Source organism: Oncorhynchus mykiss, chromosome 16 (genome assembly GCF_013265735.2).
Source record: "Oncorhynchus mykiss isolate Arlee chromosome 16, USDA_OmykA_1.1, whole genome shotgun sequence".
In the NCBI taxonomy this organism is placed as follows: domain Eukaryota; kingdom Metazoa; phylum Chordata; class Actinopteri; order Salmoniformes; family Salmonidae; genus Oncorhynchus; species Oncorhynchus mykiss.
This window is the reverse complement of record NC_048580.1, coordinates 27,055,837-27,079,115: the sequence shown is the minus strand read 5'-3', so window position 1 is coordinate 27,079,115 and position 23,279 is coordinate 27,055,837. Positions and strand designations below refer to the sequence as shown.

The 23,279-nt window shown below is 41.5% G+C and overlaps 1 protein-coding gene across 2 annotated transcripts; it reads left to right on the top strand.

The window, feature by feature from the left end:
* The first annotated feature begins 233 nt into the window (after positions 1–233).
* Positions 234–20,717, top strand: LOC110491753 (DDB1- and CUL4-associated factor 7). 2 transcript variants are annotated; one of them, XM_021565441.2, is made up of 7 exons: positions 234–738; positions 4,555–4,713; positions 16,437–16,548; positions 16,997–17,115; positions 17,433–17,642; positions 17,871–17,988; positions 18,596–20,717. In XM_021565441.2, the coding sequence occupies exons 1-7, from the start codon at positions 601–603 to the stop codon at positions 18,769–18,771; spliced, it is 1,032 nt and encodes a 343-aa protein (XP_021421116.1). In that variant the 5' UTR covers positions 234–600; the 3' UTR covers positions 18,772–20,717. The 2 variants fall into 2 exon arrangements, with proteins under 2 accessions (XP_021421116.1, XP_021421117.1); XM_021565442.2 differs by having other exon boundaries at positions 236–738; positions 18,599–20,717.
* Positions 20,718–23,279: the final 2,562 nt, after the last annotated feature.

The window sequence follows — 23,279 nt, the reverse complement described above, 5'->3', positions numbered from 1 at the left end:
TGCAAATGTTTTTACAAATCGCATTGTTCAGGAGTGCAAAGGCGAATTGAGTTATTGCACACGCGTACTTCACAGAGTAGGCGTTCCCTAACGGAAATATGCAGATGTTACGATTACGCGCCAATGAGATATCGTAAACGCGTGCTTAGCTCTACCCACCTCCTGCTTGTTCAGCCCACTATGACTAATTTGTTCCCATTGGAAACAACAAGCTGTGATCTATCTTGGTTTAGTTAGAAACACCATTGATACAACAGTGGTAGTCTTTTTTAAGTGGTCCAAGACAGCAGCCATTGCTTCGGTGAATAGTCCTATGTTTGTTGCAGTTTATTCTGTGTGCTCAATGTAGCGTTTTCAGCTAACCCTTGTAAACGTACTGTAATGTTTTGGTGGGCTCTTCATCAACATAAGGCTACTGCAGATTATACAAAGTAGCTACATTGAAACGTTGAGTGCCATCTTATTTGACTACAAAGGGGAAAAAAAGCATCGGCCTCCAAGACGCATTTAGCTCGGAAATTTAAACCCGGTTGTAGATTAAGTCACAGTTCGCCTTATTTGGTATTTTTTTGAATACATAGATTTTTCACTGCCTTGACCATGTCGCTTCACGGTAAGCGCAAAGAAATTTACAAATACGAGGCGCCATGGACGGTATATGCAATGAATTGGAGTGTGCGACCAGACAAGCGCTTTCGTCTCGCTCTTGGCAGCTTTGTCGAGGAGTACAATAACAAGGTAACGCATTTTCTCTCCAAACATTCCATTAGGAATCAAATTAGCCTACATTTAATCCTACTAGGGTAGAACGGGGAACACCGTAACAACAAAGTAAATCAAATTCGAAATAACGTAGACAACCTGTTATTCAATGTGCTAATACTTGGTTAGTAAACCTGGTCTCAGAACATTTCGTATTATTCTTATGTAAATTCATTTTTGGATGTCCAATACCTATTTCATATACAGTATCAGTCAAAAGATTGGACACACCTACTCATTCTAGGGTTTTTATTTATTTGTACTATTTTCTGCATTGTAGAATTATAGTGAAGACATCAACTATGACATAACACATATGGAATCATGTAGTAGCCAAACAAGTGTTAAACAAATCAATATGTTTCATGTTTTATATTCTTTAAAGTATCCACTCTTTGCCTTTGACAGCTTTGCACATTCTTGGCATTCTCTCAACCAGCTTCACCTGGAATGCTTTTCTAACAGTCTTGAAGGAGTTCATACAAATGCTGAGCACTTGTTGGCTGCTTTTCCTTCACTCTGCAGTCCAACTCCTCTCAATTGGGTTGAGGTCGGGTGATTGTGGCAGCCAGGTCATCTGATTTAGCACTCCATCACTCTCCTTCTTGGTCAAATAGACCTTACACAGCCTGGAGGTGTGTTGGGTCATTGTCCTGTTGAAAAACAAATGATCATCCCAATAAGCGCAAACCAGACAGGATGCTGTATTGCTGCAGAATGCTGTAGTAGCCATACTGGTTAAGTGTGCCTTGAATTATAAATAAATCAGACAGTGTCACCAGCAAAGGACCCGCACACCACCACCTCCGGGCTTCATGGTGGGACCACACATGCAGAGATCATCCGTTCACCTACTGTGTCTCAAAAAAGACACGGCAGTTGGAACCAAAAATCTCATATTTGGACTCATCAGACCAAAGGACAGATTTCCACCAGTCTAATGTCCATCGCTCGTGTTTCTTGGCCCAAGCAAGTCTATTCTTATTGCTGTTATTTAGTAGTGGTTTCTTTTGCAGCAATTTGACATGAAGGCCTGATTTCACACAGTCTCCTCTGAACAGTTGATGTCTGTTTCTTGAACTCTGTGAAGCATTTGTTTGGGCTGCAATTTCTGAGGCTGGTAACTCTAATGAATTTATCCTCTGCAGCAGAGGTAACTCTGGGTCTTCCTTTCCTGTGGCGGTCCTCATGAGAGACAGTTTCATCGTAGGGGTTGATGTTTTTTGCGACTGCACTTGAAGAAACTTTCAAAGTTCTTAATTTCCCGGATTCACTGACCTTCATGTCTTAAAGTAATGGACTGTCGTGTCTCTTTGCTTATTTGAGCAGTTCATGCCATAACATGGACTTGGTCTTTTACCAAATAGAGCTATCTTCTGTATACCCCCCTACCTTGTCACAATACAACTGATTGGCTCAACACATTAAGAAGGAAGATATTCCACAAAATAACTTTTAACCAGGCACATCTGTTAATTCGAAATGCATTCTAGGTGACTACCTCATGATGCTGGTTGAGAGAATGCCACGTGTGCAAAGCTGTCATCAAGGCAAAGGGTGGCTACTTTGAAGAATTTCAAATATAAAATATACATGATTCCATATGTGTTTCATTGTTTTAATGTCTTCACTATTATCCTACAATGTAGAAATTAGTAAAAATACAGCAAAACCCTGGAATGAGTAGGTGTGTCAACTTTTATATGTTATGAATGCTGGCTAACGTTAACTAGGTTAGGGGAAGGGTTAGCTAACATACCAAGTAGTAAGGGGCTGGGCGACATGTCCAATACATCACTGTATAAATGTTTTTTTTTTAAATGGTATTTTACGTTTTTGAATAATAAAAGTTGAAAATGTGCTTTGAGTAGTGCCTAACTCTACGGTGGTACCGCATCCATTCTAAGTGATTTGAATGGGTCTTGGTCCATTCTGATTGTTTTACACTTTAATTCAACTTCAACCTGAAATAATTTCCTGCATTTCCATATATTTTTGCATTTCCTGCACTCATTTGAAATTATTTTCACACTGCCACTTAGGGATCCACGATATGGGCAAAAAAACACCTTATTTTGAAACACTTTGCGATTTAGATCAAAACACTTGGAATCATGGAAATAGAATGTTCATTCTAATTGTATAGTGAGAATATAAATAATAGTGCGCTCTTTGAATACATTGTTTGACATGACGACAAATGAAAATGCCAGGGAGGAGTTATTGTGACAGGGTTGGAACCAAAATGATGGTCAGTGTTTCCTAGGGGACCCTATAGGCCTACACCAACACTGGTATTAGGCTGTATTAGCTTGCTACTTTTGATCTGACTCATTTTTTTTAGCTAGCTAGCTAGCCAGTTAACTAGCGATTAGCATTAGAGGCTAACACAATTTAGCTAAATTCTGCTAAGAAAAGACAAACTAGCTGTTTGCAGATGTAAGAAACACAAACAAATTGTATAACACTTGTTGATTTATATTAAGAAGCAAACTGGAAAATTTGTTGCATGTGCTGCAGTAATCATGCAGACTGAACGCAAGTGTCTCGTGGTCAAGCAACAACAAATGCACTCCAAGAGCGAGAGAACTCAAGTAGCAGTGTAAACTATAAAAATGGATGTTACACACAGCATATTTAACAAACCAAACATTCAAATACAATTATAGAAGGTAAAGGGAAAAAGCCAAACCGGTCCGTGCATCAATACCCTGTGTATATAGTAAAATACGATATACTGCCAGCCCTTCTAAGTAGTTGCAAAGTAGCAAAACATTTCTACGTAGTTGAAAAGTTGTCCGTGATGCGATTCAATCTCGCAACCTATTGGTGGCTAGATGTTTGGGTTATATGCCCATCCCCCCCCCCCCCCCCCCCCCCCACATTAGTTTTTGCTTTAAATAACTGTCTTTATTTGAGTGTCCAGGAATTATATTTACTATGTTACGTTTGTCTGAGACCAGGCTGGGTTAGTGTATGTACATACCTCGGAAGTTTTGTTTAAATCTATGAACACTTTTGTTTTACTGATGACAAACGTTTCTTCAGGTCAAATTGTAAATATTCTTGTCGCCTCTTGATTATTGACCTACGGAACATTCTACATGTATCTAACCATATCATTTTTACCAGTAAGAAGAGGTGTCAGATTAGATTCAGATTTGTAATTTGTTACAATTAAACCCTTGCCTAGCCAGCATATCTGACCTGCTTGCTTACAGCTGCACTAGGGTCAGATGGGCTTCCTGTGTAGATTAAGACACCGCGGCGCCGTGAGATATGGCTCGGAAAATGTACCTCAATCCAGGGATTAGAAATTCGTTGTACTCCGAATTTTTCCATTATCCTAACTATTACACTGAGAAATGACTGCTAGTGTCAGGCTGTATATACCAATTAATTGTCTATTTCAGCCTGATTAATTAGACTAGCACAATTCCAACAATATCCATCACTGTCAATAAAACAAAGGTGTCACTGTTGGGCAGTTCCAGTAAATTAAATTTGATAATACAGGCTTATACTTATCCTCATCACAGAAAACGGCAGGCTTAATATAGGGTCAACTTTTTGCTGTGATTTGACAGCACATTTAAAATGTTCATATCTTATCCAGAGTGACTTACAGGAGCAATACGGGTTAAGTGCCCTGCTCAAGGGCACATCGTCAGGGTTTTCAACTAGTCAACTCGACGATTTGAACCTGCACCCTTTTCAGTTACTGGCCCAAGGCTCTTAACCGCTAGATTACCTACTGCCCCATGCTGTTGTTATTGTCTGTTTTCCCCATAGGTTCAGATAGTTGGATTGGAGGAGGAGAGCTCAGAGTTTGTCTGCCGGAACACATTCGACCACCCTTACCCCACCACAAAAATTATGTGGATTCCCGACACCAAGGGGGTGTATCCTGACCTGCTGGCTACCAGTGGAGACTACCTGCGCATTTGGAGGGTAAGAAACCAATAGCCTACCACTGCCAGACCTGTGCCTACCCTGAATATTGTAGCGACCATAACCCTACATCTAGCGTCAATGTCAAGAGGTTCCAATCAGAGGCTCATACATGTGAAGGGCTTGGTATAGAGAAGCATGGGAGACGCTCTCCTGAATGTGGTAGTGTAGCGACCTTAACACTGCTTCGACTGAACATCCCACGGAACAACATTTCAATTCATTATTCAAAAATAGAAAGAACATGGCACCACAACAAACCCTCAGAGAGGCAACAAAGATAACACTGAAGGAGTTTTGAAAGCGCCACAGCAGAGGTTTGAGTATCTGTCCATAGGACCACTTTAAGCCTTACACTCCACAGAGCTGGGCTTTACGGAAGAATGTCCAGAAAAAAGCCATAGCATAAAGAAAAAAAATAAGGAAACACGTTTGGTGTTTGCCAAAAGGCATGTGGGAGACTCCACAAACATATGGAAGAAGGTACTCTGGTCAGATGAGACTAAAATTGAGCTTTTTGGCCATCAAAGAAAACTCTGTCTGGCACAAATCCAACACCTCATCACCATCCCCACAGTGAAGCAATGTGGTGGCAGCATCATGCTGTGGGGATGTTTTTCATCGACAGGTACTGGGAAACTGGTCAGAATTGAAGGATTGATGGATGCCGGTAAATACAGGGAAATTCTTGAGGGAAACCTGTTTGTCTTCCAGAGATTTGAGACTGGGACGGAGGTTCACCTGGCAGGACAATGATACTAAGCATACTGCTAAAGCAACACTTGTGTGGCTTAAGGGGAAACATTTAAATGTCTTGGAATGGCCTAGTCAAAGCCCAGACCTCAATCCAATTGAGAATCTGTGGTATGACTTAAAGATAGCTGTACACCAGTGGAATCCATCCAATTTGAAGGCACTGGAGCAGTTTTGCCTTGAAGAATGGGCAAAAATTCAAGTGGCTAGATGTGCCAAGCTTACAGAGCCATACCCCAAGAGACTTGCAGCTGTAATTGCTGCAAAAGGTAGCTCTACAAAGTGTGAATAGGGTGAATAGTTATGCACACTTTTCAGTCATTTTTATAAAAAAAAAACTTATTTAGCATCTTACAATATTTAGCAACTTCAAAGTGGTAGGCATGTTGTGTAATCAAATGTTACAATCCCCCCCCCCAAAAAAAATATATTTTAATAGCAGGTTGTGAGGCAATAAAATAGGAAAAATGCCAAGGGGGGTGGATCCGTTGGAAAGCCACTGTAAAGTATAATTCAACGGCATCAGTAAAATAACAATATCAAGGCTATATACAGAGGGTACTGGTACAGAGTCAATGTGTGAGGGCACTGGTTATTTGAGGTAATATGTACATGTTGGTAGAGTCAGTGTTATTATCTATGCATAGTCAGAGTAGCAGCAGTATGAAAGAGCGTTCTGGGTAGCCCTTTGATTAGCTGTTCAGGAGTCTTATGGCTTGGGGGTAGAAGCTGTTAAGAAGCCTTTTGGACCTAGACTTGGCGCTACCGCTTGCCATGCGGTAGCAGAGAGAACAGTCTATGACCAGGGTGGCTGGTATAGAGGTCCTGGGTTGGCAGGAAGCTTGGGCCCCAGTGATGTACTGGGCCATACACACTACCCTCTGTAGTGCCTTGTGGTCAGAGGCCGAGCAGTTGCCATTCCAGGTAGTGATGCAACCAGTCCTCTCGATGGTGCAGCTGAATAATATCCTTTTGAGGATCTGAGGACCCATGCCAAATCCTTTTAGTCTCCTCACGGGAAACAGGCTTTGTCGTGCCCTCTTTACGACTGTCTTAGTGTGCTTGGACCATGTTAGTTTGTTGCTGATGTGGACACCAAGGAACTTAAAGCTCTCAAACTGCTCCACTGCAGCCCCGTAAATGAGAATGGGGGTGTGCTCGGTCCTCCTTTTCCTGTAGTCCACAATAACCTCCTTTTGTCTTGGATCACGTTGAGGGAGAGGTTGTTGTCCTTGCACCACATGGCCAGGTCCCTGACCACCTCCCTATAGGCTGTCTAGTCATTGTTGATCAGGCCTACAGCACTTTTGGGTCATCGGCAAACTTGATGATGGTGTTGGAGTCGTGCCTGGCCATGCAGTCATGAGTGAACAGGGAGTACAGGTGGAGACTGAGCATGCACCCCTGAGGGGCCCCTGTGTTGAGGATCAGAGCAGTGGATGTGTTGTTACCTACCCTTACCACCTGGGGGTGGCCCCTCAGGAAGTCCACAATCTAGTTGCAGAGGTGTTTAGTCCCAGGGTCCTGAGCTTAGTGATGAGCTTTGAGGGCACTATGGTGTTGAACGCTGAGCTGCAGTCAATGAATAGCATTCTCACATAGGTGTTCCTTTTGTCCAGGTGGGAAAGGGCAGTGTGGAGTAGAGGTTGACCGATTATGATTTTTCAACGCCGATACCGATTATTGGAGGACCCCAAAAAAATACAATACCGATTAATCGGCCGATTTTAAATAACTTTTTTTTGTTATGACAATTACAACACTGAATTAACACTTATTGTAACTTAATATAATACATAAATACAATCAATTTAGCCTCAAATAAATAATGAAACATGTTAAAGTATTGGAGAAGAAAGTAAAAGTGCAATATGTGCCATGTAAGGAAGCTAACGTTTAAGTTCCTTGCTCAGAGCATGAGAACATATATGAAAGCTGGTGGTTCCATTTTAACATGAGTCTTCAATATTCCCAGGTAGGAAGTGTTAGGTTGTAGTTATTATAGGACTATTTCTCTCTCAACCATTTGTATTTCATTAACCTTTGACTATTGGATGTTCTTATAGGCACTTTAGTATTGCCAGTGTAACAGTATAGCTCTCCTCGCTCCTACCTGGGCTCGAACCAGGAACACATCGACAACAGCCACCCTCGAAGCAGCGTTACCCATGCAGAGCAAGGGGAACAACCACTCCAAGTCTCAGAGCGAGTGACGTTTGAAACGCTATTAGCGTGAAACCCGCTAACTAGCTAGCCATTTCACATCGGTTACACCAGCCTAATTTCGGGAGTTGATAGGCTTGAAGTCATAAACAGCTGCTGGCAAACGCACGAAAGTGCTGTTTGAATGAATGCTTACGAGCCTGCTGCTGCCTACCATCGCTCAGTCAGACTGCTCATTCAAATCATAGACTTAGTTACAACATAACACACAGAAATACGAGCCTTAGGTCATTAATATGGTCGAATCCGGAAACGATCATCTCGAAAACAAGAAGTTTATTCTTTCAGTGAAATACAGAACCATTCCGTATTTTATCTAACGGGCGGCATCCATAAATCTAAATATTCCTGTTAAATTGCACAACCTTCAATGTTATGTCATAATTACGTAAAATTCTGGCAAATTAGACGGTCCAAACTGTTGCATGTACCCTGACTCTGCGTGCAATGAACTCAAGAGAAGTAACATAATTTCACCTGGTTAATATTGCCTGCTAACCTGGATTTCTTTTAGCTAAATATGCAGGTTTAAAAATATATACTTCTGTGTATTGATTTTAAGAAAGGCCTTGATGTTTATGGTAGGTACACATTGGAGCAACGATACGCAACGCATCGATTATATGCAACGCAGGACACGCTAGATAAACTAGTGATATCATCAACCATGTGTAGTTAACTAGTGATTATGAATGATTGTTTTTTATAAGTAAAGTTTAATGCTAGCTAGCAACTTACTTTGGCTTACTGCATTCGCGTAACAGGTTGTCTCCTCGTGGAGTGCAATGTAATCAGGTGGTTAGAGCATTGGACTAGTTAACTGTAAGGTTGCAAGATTGAATCCCCCGAGCTGGCAAGGTAAAAATCTGTCGTTCTACCCCTGAACGAGGCAGTTAACCCACCGTTCCTAGGCCGCCATTGAAAATAAGAATGTGTTCTTAACTGACTTGCCTAGTTAGATAAAGATTAAATAAAGGTGTAAAAAAATGTTTTTTTGCCAAATCGGTGTCCAAAAATACAGGTTTCCGATTGTTATGAAAACTTGAAGTCGGCCCTAATTAATCGCCCACACCTCTAGTGTGGAGTGCAATAGAGATTGCATAATTTGTGGATCTGTTTGGGCAGTATGCAAATTGGAGTGGGTCTAGGGTTTCTGGATAATGGTGTTGATGTGAGCCATGACCAGCCTTTCAAAGCACTTCATGGCTACAGACGTGAGTGCTACAGGTCGGTAGTCATTTAGGCAGGTTACCTTAGTGTTCTTGGGCACAGGCACTGTGGTGGTCTGCTTGAAACATGATGGTATTCAGAATCAGGGAGAGGTTGAAAATGACAGTGAAGACACTTGACAGTTGGTCACCGCATACTCGCAGTACATGTTCTGGTAATCTGTCTGGCCCTGCGGCCTTGTGAATGTTGACCTGTTTAATGGTCTTACTCACATTGTCTACGGAGAGTGTGATCACAGTCATCAGGAACAGCTGATGCGCTCATGCATGCTTCAGTGTTACTTGCCTCGAAGTGAGCATAGAAGTCATTTAGCTCGTCTGGTCCACTGGGCAGCTTGCGGGCAGGGTAGCTTTTCTGGTAAGCCAAGAACTTGAGTGGAACATATCTTCTTCAGTGGAATATCCCGAAGCTGTGTGCCAGAAGAGGAACAAACTTATTCCAGCCATTAAAGCTGCCAGAGCGCGTGGGGACATTCCGCTATGACAGGCATTAGGTTTTGATGTTGGTGTGCTGTGCCTTTTTTTCCCTCCACTCATAGTGTTGTGTGTTCCTTCCTATCAACTTTATTTTAATCGGTCCACAGAATATTTTGCCAGAAGCTCTGTGGAACATCCAAGTGCTCTTTTAAGAACTTCAGACGTACAGCAATGTTTTTTTTGGGACAGCAGTGGTTTCTTCTGTGGTGTCCTCCATGAACATCATTCTTGTTTAGTGTTTTATGTATCATATACCTGTCAACAGAGATGTTAGCATGTTCCAGAGATTTCTGTAAGTCTTTAGCTGACACTCTAGGATTCTTCTTAACATTGTTGGGCATTCTGCGCTTTGCTCTTGTAGTTGTCTTTGCAGGATGGCCACTCCTATGGAGAGTAGCAACAGTGCTGAACTTTCTCCATTTATAGCCAATTTGTCTTACCGTGGACTGATGAACATCAAGGCTTTTAGAGATACTTTTGTAACCCTTTCCAGCTTTATGCAAGTCAATAATTCTTAATCTACGGTCTTCTCCCCAATTTTGTGATATCCAATTGGTAGTCTTGTCTCATCGGTGCAACTCGCGTATGGATTCGGGGGAAGCGACGGTCAAGAGCCGTGCATCCTCCAAAACACAGCCCAACCAAGCCGCACTGCTTCTTGACACAAGGCCCACTTAACCTGGAAGCCAGCCGCACCAATGTGTTGGAGGAAACACCGTACACCTGGTGACCGTGCATTGCACCAGGCTTGCCACAGGAGTCGCTAGTGCGCGATGGGACAAGGAATCCTTGACGGCCAAACCCTCCCCTAACCCGGACAACGCTGGGCCAGTTGTGCGCTGCCCCATGGGTCTCCAGGTCGTGGCCGGCTGCGACAGAGCCTGGACTTGCACCCAGAATCTCTAGTGGCACAGCTAGTACTGCGATGCAGTGCCTTGCGCCACTCGGGAGGCCATCACATACTTGACACTATGTAGCTTTAGAACTAAGTTTCTTGAAATCAATAACTTGCTAAAATCAGAATATATTAGCCTTTTCAGAGACTCACAAAGATGATTAATTTGATGATCCAGCAGTAGCAATACAAGGATATAACATCTATAGAAGAGACAGAAATGCTTATGCGGGAGGCGTTGCTGTATGTATTTAGAGCCATAACCCTATAATGCTTAGAGAAGATATGATGTCAAGTGTTATTGAGGAATTGTGGTTGTAGGTTCAATTAGCACATCTGAAGCCTTTATTTTGCGGTGTTGCTATAGGCCACCAAGCGCTAACAGCCACTGCTTCTTCCAATTATTGATAAACATGCACCTGTTAAGAAACTGACTTGGAACTGTTAAGGCTCCATGGATTGATGAGGAACTGAAAAACTATGGAAGAAAGAGATGGGGCAAAAGGAGTGTCTAAGTCTGGCTGCACATCCCGACTTACTACAAATTGAGAAATTGTGTGACTAAACGCAACAAAAAAAGAAGAACCTGTGTTATGAAGCCTAGATCAATAATATAAAAAAATGTTGGCGTACTTTAAATGAAAGACATTCAACCACAACTTTTATCGTATCAGATGGCTTATCACAAAACCATTTTGATGTTGACAATGTTTTTAATGATTGCCCAATTTGCCAATGAAGTAAACTTAGGCAGGAAATGCCAACAATGAACAGTGAGCCATCGTATTCATGCACAAAAATAAATTAATGAAATTCATTGCAAGTTTGAATTTTGGGAAGTTAGTGTCAGAGGTGGAAAAATGATTCACGATCAATTATGACAAACCTGGCATTGACAACTTAGATAGAAAACTACTGAGGATGGTAGCGGACTCAACTACTATATGTCATATCTTTAATCTTTTATCTTTAATTGATCCCTAGAGGGAAGTATTTGTCCTCAGGCCTGGAGGGAAGCTAGTCATTCCACTACCCAAGTGGTAAAGCAGCCTTTACTGGTTCAAACAACATACCTATCAGTTTGCTGCCAGCTCTAAGCAAATCGCTGGAAAAAAAATGTTTGACCAAATACAATGCTATTAATCTGTAAACAAATTAGCAACATACTTTCAGCATGCTTATATAGAAGGGCACTCAACATATACTGCACTGCCACTTAATGACTGATGATTGGTTGAAAGAAATTGATAAGAAGATTGTGGGAGTTTTGGATTTCATTGCATCCTTTGATATTATTGACCATAACCTGTTGTTGAAAACTTATGGCTTTTCAACCTCTGCCATATTGGGGATTCAGAGCTTTCTATCTAATATAACTCAAAGGGTTTTCTTTAATGGAAGCTTCTCTAATGTCAAATATGTGAAGCTCTTTTAATTTTTTAAAATGTTTACCAATGACCTACCACTGGCATTGAACAAAGCATGTGTGTCCATGTATGCTGATGATTCAACCATACATGCATCAGCAACCACAGCTAATGAAGTCACCTGAAACACTTAATAAAAAGTTGCAGTCTGTTTTGTAATGTGTGGCCAGTAATAAACTGGTGCTGAACATCTAACAGTATTGTATTTAGTACAAATCATTCCCTAAGAACTAGACCTCAGCTGAATCTGGTCATGAATGGTGCGGCGGCTGAACAAGTTGAGGAGACTAAATTACTTGGCGTTCGTTACCTTAGTTTACAATCTAACATAGTCAAAACAGATTCAATGGTTGTAATAGAGATGCTCTGCTTTTTTGACACCACATTCCAAAAAGTAAGTCCTGCAGGCTCTAGTTTTCTTTTATCTTTAATTTTGATTTTTTTTTTTTTACCCCTTTTTCTCCCCAATTTCGTGGTATCCAATTGTTGTAGTAGCTACTATCTTGTCTCATCGCTACAACTCCCGTAAGGGCACGGGAGAGACGAAGGTTGAAAGTCATGCGTCCTCCGATACACAACCCAACCAGCCGCACTGCTTCTTAACACAGCGCGCATCCAACCCGGAAGCCAGCCGCACCAATGTGTCGGAGGCTACACCGTGCACCTGGCAACCTTGTTTAGTGCGCACTGCGCCCGGCCCGCCACAGGAGTCGCTGGTGCGCGATGAGACAAGGACATCCCTACCGACCAAGCCCTCCCTAACCCGGACGACGCTAGGCCAATTGTGCGTCGCCCCACGGACCTCCCGGTCGCGGCCGGTTACGACAGAGGCTGGGCTGTGCCACCAGGGACTCTGATGGCACAGCTGGCGCTGCAGTACAGCGCCCTTAACCACTGCGCCACCCGGGAGGCCTAGTTTTGTCTTATCTTGATTATTGTCCAGTCATGTGGTCGACTGCTGCAAGGAAAGACCTAGTTAAGCTGCAGTTGGCCCAGAACAGAGCGGCACGTCTTGCTCTTCATTGTAATCAGAGGGCTGATATAAATACTACGCATGCAAGTCACAAGTCACTCTTGGCTAAGAGTTGAAGGGTGACTGACTGCACCACTTCTTTTTATAAGAAACTGTTAAATCCCAAACTGTTTGCATAGTCAATTTACACACACACACACACTTGCCCCACCAGACATGCCACCAGGGGTCTTTTAACAGTCCCCAAATTCAGAACAAGTTCAAGAAAGCGTACAGCATTATATAGTCATTATTGCATGGAACTCCGTTCCATATCATATTGCTCAAATGAACAGCAACTCTGGTTTAAAAAACACATAAAGCAACTAGGGATGTACGATATATCGGTGAACAAATCGGAGTTGGCCGATATTAGCTAAAAATGCCAAAATCGGTATCGGCCGATGTCTAGTTCAACACCGATTTCAAAGCTGATGTGCATACGCCACGTAAAATTACGCACTACATGTGCCACATGGCATTCCTAACTTAGCCCACAATGTTTGCTGTGTGGATCGAGCAGTCAACAAGTCGAGCAGTCATTTGAAAGAGTAAGAACGTTTCGGCGAGATCACTCAAAGGCGAAATCCATTAAAGCCAAGCCAAGACAATGGAATGAATTTCCCTTGACAATCAACCGTTCTCTGTCGTGGGTGATGTTCGCTTTCGCCGACTGGTCGAGCACCGGTACACACTACCAAGTGCGCTATTCTTTTCAGATGTTGCCCTACTGGAGTTACACAGTAATAGCGTCACTGCTATTAGCTTCACGACATAAGTACTATGGAATGCTGTTTGTTTTTTTTGTGTCAAAAAAATACAGTAGCACTGTCAAAGCTGTACAAAAGTCTGCAAACACTGGCCACGAACAATGTGTTTTCAATACCGCGTTGGTAATAAAGCATCTGTTAGACCGCAACTTCTGGGGTAGCTAGCTTTAGCTTGGTACCTAGCTAGCACCAATACAACCAGCCTGAAAAAAATTACAAGTAGAAACTGCTGTCATTTTCATTATTCTTTACAATGATTTAGGAATCCTTGTAAGTATTAGCCAGGTTGCCACTTGTTGTTCGCAAATTGAATTTAACTTAAATAAATAGCTAGCCAGCTACTTAACCCTGTTGCCCAAAGCTAACGTTATAAGCAGCGACCGGACCAGGTTCTGTTGTGAAGCTAGCCACAAAATGGATTAGGCACAGTAGTGGAATTTGCAGTTTGCTTTCAAAATAAAGGTATGCAATTGACAGTGATGCAAATTAATACAAATTGTATAATTATTTATGCAGAAGGCTAACTGCAAAGTCCACTGTTGTGGCTAAAATGCTTATAGTGGATAGCTTCACATAGATGGGTCCGACCACCCTTATTCAAATAAGAACGGTCTTATAAATTAGGGTTATTTTAGATGACACCTAGCTATATAGTTAGCTAGCTAACTATAGCTACTGAAACAGATGTCGTTTCGCTATGTTTTTGGGGAAGAACATTGTTTGCATCCATGAGCTAGCTAGCTTTTTTTATGACCAGCACTGTAGGTGCACGAGACAACTTTAGCAGCATCATAGCATACGTATCGATGAATCGTCGTGACATATGAAATACGAGTGATGGGTAATCTGGATAATAACTACGTAAAAAATTAATGAACGCGTGAAATTATTGTGTGACGTGCAGTCATTTTCAGGTCCTGATTTGGTCAACAAGCTTAATTGACATGTTAAATCCTAAACCAGGATTTCTATGGAACGTCGTTTGTCTTTGCATGTCAAAAAAATATACTATTTAACACGATTTTATTTGACAAATAGTTATTTGACATGTCAATTCATGTTAAATAGTATATTTTTTGACATGCAAAGACACAAACGACGTTCCATAGAAATCCTGGTTGAGAATGAAACGAACGAACAATGAAACGGCACAGGAAGTAAGTGCAAGAAATATAGGTTTGGTAATGGGGCCATAAGTGCCCAAACTTTTTGGTGTGTGTGTGTGTGTGTGTGTAACCTTTTATTTAACTAGGCCAGTCAGTTAATTAAGAACAAATTCTTATTTACAATGATGGCCCAACCCAGATGACACTGGGGCCAAATGTGCGCCGCCCTATTGGACTCCCAATCACAGCCGGATATGATAAAGCCTGGATTCGAACCAAGGACTGTAGTAATGCCTTTTGCACTGAGATGCAGTGCCTTAAACTGCTTCGTGTGTGTTAACTATTTAACTGTACTAGAATGCTTAAAAGGCTGCAAAAATTTCTAATATCGGTATAGTTTTTTTTTTTTTGGCAAGAGAAATATCGGATATTGATATCGGCCAAAAATGACGGTGAAATATCGGTGCATCACTAAAAGCAACACCTCAAGGCACAACGCCTCTCCCCTATTTGACCTAGATAGCTTACAGTACATATCAATACATACAAACTATGTGTGCCTTAAAAAAAAAAGTATGTATGTATGTATGTATGTATGTATGTATGTTCTCGTCTAATGTTCTGTATTGTGTCATATTGTGTATTATGTCATGTTTTCTGTGGATCCTAGGAAAAGTAGCTGCTGCTTTTACAACCGCTAATGGGGATCCTAATTTTATCCCCAATACCTAGTGACTTTGTGAAGAGTTTCGGATCAGTTGGCGCAAACGCTAAGGTGCTGGGTTGACAGTCACTTGGCCCGGGTTCGAGTCCCGGCTGGGACTACCCTCTTAATTGGGGAAATAATTTTATTACAACTAGTATATGGAGATTGGTCTCTGCTTTCCTGCTTTATCTCTGTACAACTGTCAAAAGCTCATAGCTGCATGTTGGCGTTATTTATAGGCTTGGCATAGAAAGCAAAAAAGGGGAGGGTGGAGCAGGGTATTGGTTTCTGCTGCATTCAGTTGCCGCCAGGACCAATAAAAAAATATATATTTCTGCGCACTTTGAAGATGCTAAAACAGTCCACATTTATCTTTTCCTCTGCAATGACAACAAGCAATGAATTAGAAAAATCTGAAAACCCCATTGTAAAACAGTTGATCTATTTACCTAGTCGGCTTGTTGTGTGTTCTATGTGAGAGAAACATGCATTCTGACACGCATTCAATGCATACCAAATCTTGCAATCACCGGTGAAAACAAGTTTTAATTACCTTTTTTAAAAGTGGGGGATCCCAGCTTTCCACTTCTACTTTATTTATTTCTCAACTCCTAAATATACGTGAACTGCACCAATTTAAATCTAGAGATCCCATTTGGGATCTGTCTAGTGTTTAGCCCAATAGGGTAAATGCAGATGGGCAACCCCATGCTTCCGCCTATTTAATTATAGCCATAATGCTGCATCAGTTGGTCTACAGGTGATAATGCTTATTGCTAATGGCATACCTGATAATATAGACCAAGCATAGTCTAGATGTATGGTCCAATATGTATAAATATTTGTAACAAATCATTTTTCCAATATGTTGTGCTCATTTCTGGAGTTGGAAATGTATATTTTAGATGGTGTCAGCATAATTAAATTTTCATTCATTTTAGAGTAGAATGCCCTTTTTTGAAAAGTTACCAGAACTGAGCTTCCGTCTTTCTACATAAAACTTATCCATGGTGGACATACAAATTATCCAGGGTAGAACACTGGGGGGGGGGGGGGGGGGGGGGGATACATGTCTGCTTCATTTGATGAGGTGATTTAAAAACAAACTTTTGTTGTTCCTGACAGGTGAGTGACACTGAGACTCGTCTGGAATGCCTGCTCAACAACAACAAAAACTCTGACTTCTGTGCACCGCTGACATCCTTTGACTGGAATGAGGTGGACCCTAACCTGCTGGGTGAGAATAACTTTATCCTTTTTTTTATGGACAGACTACATTACCAGATTCTCTGGATGCCTCTTCCAGATCGCACATTAGCTATTATACATTAACATTAGCTCTACATCGACGCTTCACTCTACATTTTTTTAAGCAAAGTCATACTACATGAAAGGTGACATAAAAGATACAAAAGGGTTATGCTGCCAAATGCATCCCCACCCTTTATATAGCATGCCATTTGCTTATGAATGATACATAGTCCTTTAAAGGATATAGAAAAGCATCCTTAAAGATGTGTTGTAAAGCTTTTGTATAATTTCAGCTAGTAGTTTCATCTCTCACAAGCCAAAACGGGTCCCCTGCAATTGAAATGATATGTTACAAACTCCAATTCATACAACATGTTACAAATGTATAAGTGCTTAAGATCCCGTTCAATAAATCTTGTGTTTCTTCTCTGTAGGTACCTCCAGTATTGACACCACCTGCACTATCTGGGGCCTGGAGACAGGTCAGGTACTGGGCAGGGTCAACCTGGTGTCTGGCCATGTCAAGACTCAGCTCATCGCCCATGACAAAGAGGTAAAGACACTGCAGGGGTTAGGCCAGAGCTGAAATAAATTAAGTTCCAATATCCACACTTGCATACTATAAGTATGTGGTGATGTATTGGCCATTAGTAGTGTGGATATTGGGCATAGTCAATGTAATGGTATAGCAATGTTCCAAGTGATCAATGAAATTACCGCCTCCACCCATTGTCAGTTGTTGTACTTTAGGCAAGTATGGCTAAAATATCTGTCAAGTCAGTAGACTATGAACAAACCATATTTTCTATCAGAACAGTAGATGTCACCTGTTATTTCACCAAATGTCTGTCGTGTGTGTCCTTGTCGCAGGTCTATGACATCGCATTCAGCCGAGCCGGTGGTGGCCGGGACATGTTTGCGTCGGTGGGGGCAGATGGCTCTGTGCGCATGTTTGACTTGCGCCACTTGGAGCACAGCACCATCATCTACGAGGACCCCCAGCACCACCCGCTGCTCCGCCTCTGCTGGAACAAACAAGACCCCAACTACCTGGCCACCATGGCGATGGATGGAATGGAGGTCAGCCCTGCATCTGTTTGCCTGTCCGTCTGCATGTCTGTCCCATACTTCATTGTACTGTATGTGATTGGATCAATGCTATAGCAATTCAAAAAATGCCTGTTTGGTTATCTGGCTACAATATTGGACCAGTAAAAGTCAGTCAATTATGCTAAACAAAAATTCTAGTGGTCTATGATTATATGTATTCTACCTTAGCAGGTGCATTTTTCTCTCGGTCTGTCCCAGGTGGTGATCTTGGACGTCCGTGTGCCATGCACCCCAGTGGCCAGACTTAACAACCACCGCGCCTGTGTCAACGGCATCGCCTGGGCGCCCCACTCCTCCTGCCACATTTGTACAGCAGGTAAGCCCTCTGTTTCCTCCCGCTTATCTTATACAGTATTATCCATGTGCAAATGTGCTAACCTTCCAAGTAAAAAAAATAAACCATCCTTTTTCCTTTGTTTTTTTTAAGCAGTATATGGAAAATGCCAAGGACTTTGGAATAATTTGTACTTGAAAATTAAAACATGATAATATAGGATACATTTACTTAAATTGGTTTTTGGTTATAAAATGCTAAAGTTTGCGGATGGTGGCAGTGGCTAGGTGAACAAACTCAAAACTTGCAATGCACTCCGTCCTTCAATAGAGTGCTTACAAGGTATGGAAACATATGTCAATTTGTAATTAATGTATATTATTGATTAATTAATCCATAAGATTCTGACACAAACATCAGACATTCTCAGAAAATATAAATGAAATGGCACATCTGCATCGCTGGTGAGATTTGATTTTCTAAATCATTGTTCCATAACATCCCCATGGAATTATTTAGTGAAACTAGAGCACAGGGCTGAAAAAATATATACCATTGATTATCAAATCTGCCCTCTAGTAGCCCAGAACACAAGCATTGATTTCAGCCTACAATACACTAACTACTGTCCCCTTTCCTGTCCGGAAAGTAGCGGATGACCATCAGGCGCTGATCTGGGACATCCAGCAGATGCCCAGGGCCATCGAGGACCCCATCCTGGCCTACACGGCCGAAGGCGAGATCAATAACGTCCAGTGGGCATCCACCCAGCCTGACTGGATCGCAATCTGCTACAACAACTGCCTAGAGATTCTCCGCGTCTGACATAACCTGGGCTCAGCTCTTAGCGGGACAGTCTGAGGTGATCCTTGGAATCTGATCTGATCTGAGCTCAGTGTCGATGTCCTATTTTAATACAGTTGGTAAACATAGAGGGATAGTTTAACTCCGGCCCGCTCAAGAACGGACATGGCAACTTCATTTTTATGATCTGACGTCAACAGGGACTCCTGTTCATGTAGGACTGAACTGTATGATACTGGATTGTGTATGTGTTGCCCTTTTCATTTCAGGATAATGTTATAGATGCCCTTTACACTCAAAGGGGGGCGACAACGTTACCCACAGACAATGTTTACACCCTCCTGAGTAATTTACGGAAATGCTCAAGACTCCCTCTGGCTGCCTCTCAATTTAGAATTTTCTCAGAAGCTGTTATTTTTTTGACAGACATGTTTGAATAAGATGCAGTTCATTGTGAGATTTATGTTTTGTGAAGGAAAAACAAGAACCCAAATCAAGAGTAGCCAAAAGACTCATCACAATTATACCCACACTTACCAGGGCACTTTGTTTAAATCTGAGACTTTTCAGCATGTTGTTTGATAAGTGTATAGGCTTTAACATGTGAATGGATCTGTTTCTTTAAAGTGGTTTTTGGTAGAATCAGCAGTTGCTACATCCATTTTTGGGACGTATACATTTAATGATGTGTACCCATTTTGATTCTTGAAGAATATAACTTATAAATGCTTAGTTCAAAGTCGTTCCAAATCAGAACCCAAAATATAAGCTCATGTTTGTAAACAAAGTAAATGTAAACACCATATAGCCTCAAAACATGGTAAAACGATAGTTTTGATATCATGAATGGTCAGTACTTGCATCCATAGCAGTCTACGAATTTGAGTGGTTAGATTTCTCCAGCCCCAACCCCTCAGCTTTTGACCGAAGCGGGGGCGGGGGAGTCTCTCTTGTTATTGTTTCTACTGCCGATTCCGCTTTTACGCTCTTTTTAACATTTTAAATGCAGTATAATGTATGTAGTTATTAGTTGAGTGGCCATTGTAATTTACAATATCTTTGTTCTCTTAACACCCCATTATGTCTGAATCACATAGTTTCAGATCATATGGTTATATTTAAAACGGGACTGAATTCAACTATTCAGGTATTCAATTGTTTTTATCTTCACATTTACAGTTTTGCCATTGAACATAGTGACAATTGTGATATGAAAAACATCTTTATTTAATACAAATTACAGTAAATTTCTCCATTGAACTTATTCATCCACTACTTCAATACAGCTTTGCTATTTGTCTTCCTTGGTTCTGCCTGTAAAATATTGTAAAAAATGATCTTATTGCTAAAGGTAACCCTAAACACTTTGTGTATAAACTAGATTAGGTAAATGTATATGAATTGTTGTAATGTACAGATGGGGATATTGTATTGTTGAGGTGCAAAGGTCATATCAAGAAGTGGTTCTACTTTTTACATTGTACTTCAAGCCTCGGTCGAAAGGGCTACCTACATAACACCGTCACAATGACATGAACAGCCATGACAGCTGGGGTCACCTTTTATGGCAACCAACTTTTAAAAATGACACAAACCATTTAATAGGCTTAGTCAGTGGGGGGAGGGGAATAAGGGAGGGTTGTCCAAAAAAGTTGCTTTGTTTATTAGTTTTTATTGGGCACAGGGGAGGGTAGTGCTTTTTTTCTGTTTACACTCTTTTTGCAGGTTTTACTATATAATTTATTCTATCCTAGACAGATTTCGTCATCTGCTTGCGTGCAACCCATATAGGTTGTTATCAATAAAACGTCACAATACGGTGCAGAGCGTTCGATTTGGCTGCTCTGGTCAAGGAGAACCCCAGCTCTGCTAAAACCATTGACGGCTAAGCCTACGTGCTGTTTTCAAGGGATTGTTAAATAAATATGAACTGCACTGAACAAAAATAAATGCAACATGCAACAATTTCAAAGATTTTGAGTTACAGTTCATATAAGGTAATCAGTCAATTTAAATTCATTTATTAGGCCCTAATCTATGGATTTCACATGACTGGGAATACAGACATGCATCTCTGTTGGTCACAGATGGAAAGAAAAGAGGGTCGTGGATCAGAAAACCAGTCAGTATCTGGTGTGACCACTGTGCATCATACAGTGCGACACATCTCCTTCGCATAGAGTTGTGGATTTCTGTCCCACTCTTCAATGGCTGTGCGAGATTGCGGGACATCCAGAGCATCCCAGACAGGCTCAATGGGGGACATGTCTGGTGAGTATGCAGGCCATGGAAGAACTGGGACATTTTCAGCTCCCAGGAATTGTGTACAGATATTTGTGACATTATCATACTGAGAGATGAGGTGATGGCGGTGGAGAAATGGGCTTCAGGATCTCGTCACGGTATCGCCTTCAATAAAATGCAATCGTGTTCATTGTCAATAGCTTATGCCTGCCCATACCATAACCCCACCACCACGGGGCACTCTGTTCACAATGTTGACATTAGCAAACCGCTCTCCCACACGACGTCATAGATGCGGTCTGCCATCTGCCCGGTACAGTTGAAACCGGGATTCATTCGTGAAGAGCACACTTCTCCAGGGGCCATCGAAGGTGAGCATTTGCCCACTGAAGTCAGTTACGATGCCGAACTGCAGTCAGGTCAAGAACTCAGTGAGGATGAAGAGCATGCAGATGAGCTTCCCATGATAGGCTTTTTGACAGTTTGGGCTGAAATTATTTGTTTTTGCATACCCACAGTTTCATCAGCTGTCCGGGTGGCTGGTTTCAGACAATCTCGCATGTGAAGAAGCTGGATGTGGAGGTCCTGGCTGGCGTGGTTACACATGGTCTGCGGTTGTGAGGCCCGGTTGGACGTACTGCCAAATTCTCTAAAACGACTGGATGCGGCTTATGGTAGAGAAATTAACATTAATTTCTGGCTACAGCTCTGGTGAACATTCATGCAGTCAGCATGCCAATTACTCAACTTGAGACATCTGTGGCATTGTGTTGTGTGACAAAGCTTCACATTTTTGTGGCCTTTTTATTGCCCCCAGCACAAGATGCACCTGTTTGAGCATGCTGTTTAATCAGCTTCTTGATATGCCACACCTGTAAAGTGGATGGATTATCTTGGCAAACTGTAAATGCTGACTAACAGTGATGTAAACAAAATTTGTGAACAACATTTGAGAGAATTAAGATCCCAGAAATGTTATGTTTCAGCTCATGAAACATAGGACTAACACTTAACATGTCGCGTTTTTAATATTTTTTTTCAGTGTGCTTTGTTTTATTAAATATCATCACCTCTTGAAGAGCATAGAACTACACATTTCCGATTATTCCACGTTTGGCCACATCAGTTATGCAGCAAGTAATTGCATGCTTCTCATAATCAGTAAACATAATTTGATCATGTATTTTCAGTTTATCCATTTGGCATGTAGCTAGCTAGTAGATTAGGCTTTTGGAAAGAGGTTGACATCGGCAAATCCTCGTCCTGGTCAAGTTGTCACTCGGACTACTTTCGTCAACCCAAGAAAATATAACCATCTAGTTTATCACCTGACAGTTTGTTAACAAGACATATTGACGTGATCTGTTATTAGCTAGCTCATTTGATGTGGCCCATCAGTCAATGTAACTTGTCTGTCAGCAGAAATCGTGCTTAAACACACTTAAAGAAACATTTTGAAAAAGGGGATAATTTTAGCTAACTTCACTAGGTTGTTTGGAGAAAAAGGTACATTGGGTCTACTTACCACTATGTTTACCCCGAACTGAACAACATTTCTACTGGTAGCTTGCAAAGTAAGCATTAACAGCTAATATAGTACATCGGCAAATACGCCCTTCTGCTGCTTGACATGCAAGAGCCCACAAAGGATGGGAAATTAACCTAAACCATTCATGCTTGTCAGGTAAAGGTACTGGAAATCCAATTTATGGTGACCAATATTGAGCGATCTTGAGGCTTCTGTATCTGAAATTACATGATTAGTTGATCATGAAAAGCATGAAGTCTCCTTGCCCCCCAGTAGGCAAATTAAACACCCTGCAACTTGTGACTTTTCATTGATAACAACCTGTATCAAGGTGTTTTGGTACTTCCCTTATCCCTTACACTTTTCCATGCGCAAACTGTACCACAGGTCAATAATAGTCTACCCGGCCCTCTATCTAGCCACCATTCATAGTGACAGTAACAAAATCATTCAAAGCTGCACCAATGTTCAATATAAGCAGAGGCCAGGTGCATCATTGAGCATGGAAGCACAGCGAAGACATGAGACAGGCAGTTTAGGGACGATACAATTATCTTACCTAGACTAGCCTACAACACTGCAATGAAATCAATAATTATGTTGTTTTCAAGGTACATAATTATACTCTAGGCTGTAAACTGAAGTGACAATGTCATTTGAATAACGGCGCAAAAGCCTTGTGATATTTGTATTTTATTCCATTTGGATCAGTTGTGGGTCTACTCTCTACAGTTTTTATACGGTCTAGAAAGGTGCA

Excerpts from the sequence above, each read along its gene's own strand:
- LOC110491753 (XM_021565441.2), top strand. The coding sequence starts at position 601 with ATGTCGCTTCACGGTAAGCGCAAAGAAATTTACAAATACGAGGCGCCA. Across the intron at positions 739-4,554 it reads TCGAGGAGTACAATAACAAG|GTTCAGATAGTTGGATTGGA; the intron begins GTAACGCATTTT and ends TTTTCCCCATAG. Across the intron at positions 16,549-16,996 it reads GGTGGACCCTAACCTGCTGG|GTACCTCCAGTATTGACACC; the intron begins GTGAGAATAACT and ends TCTTCTCTGTAG.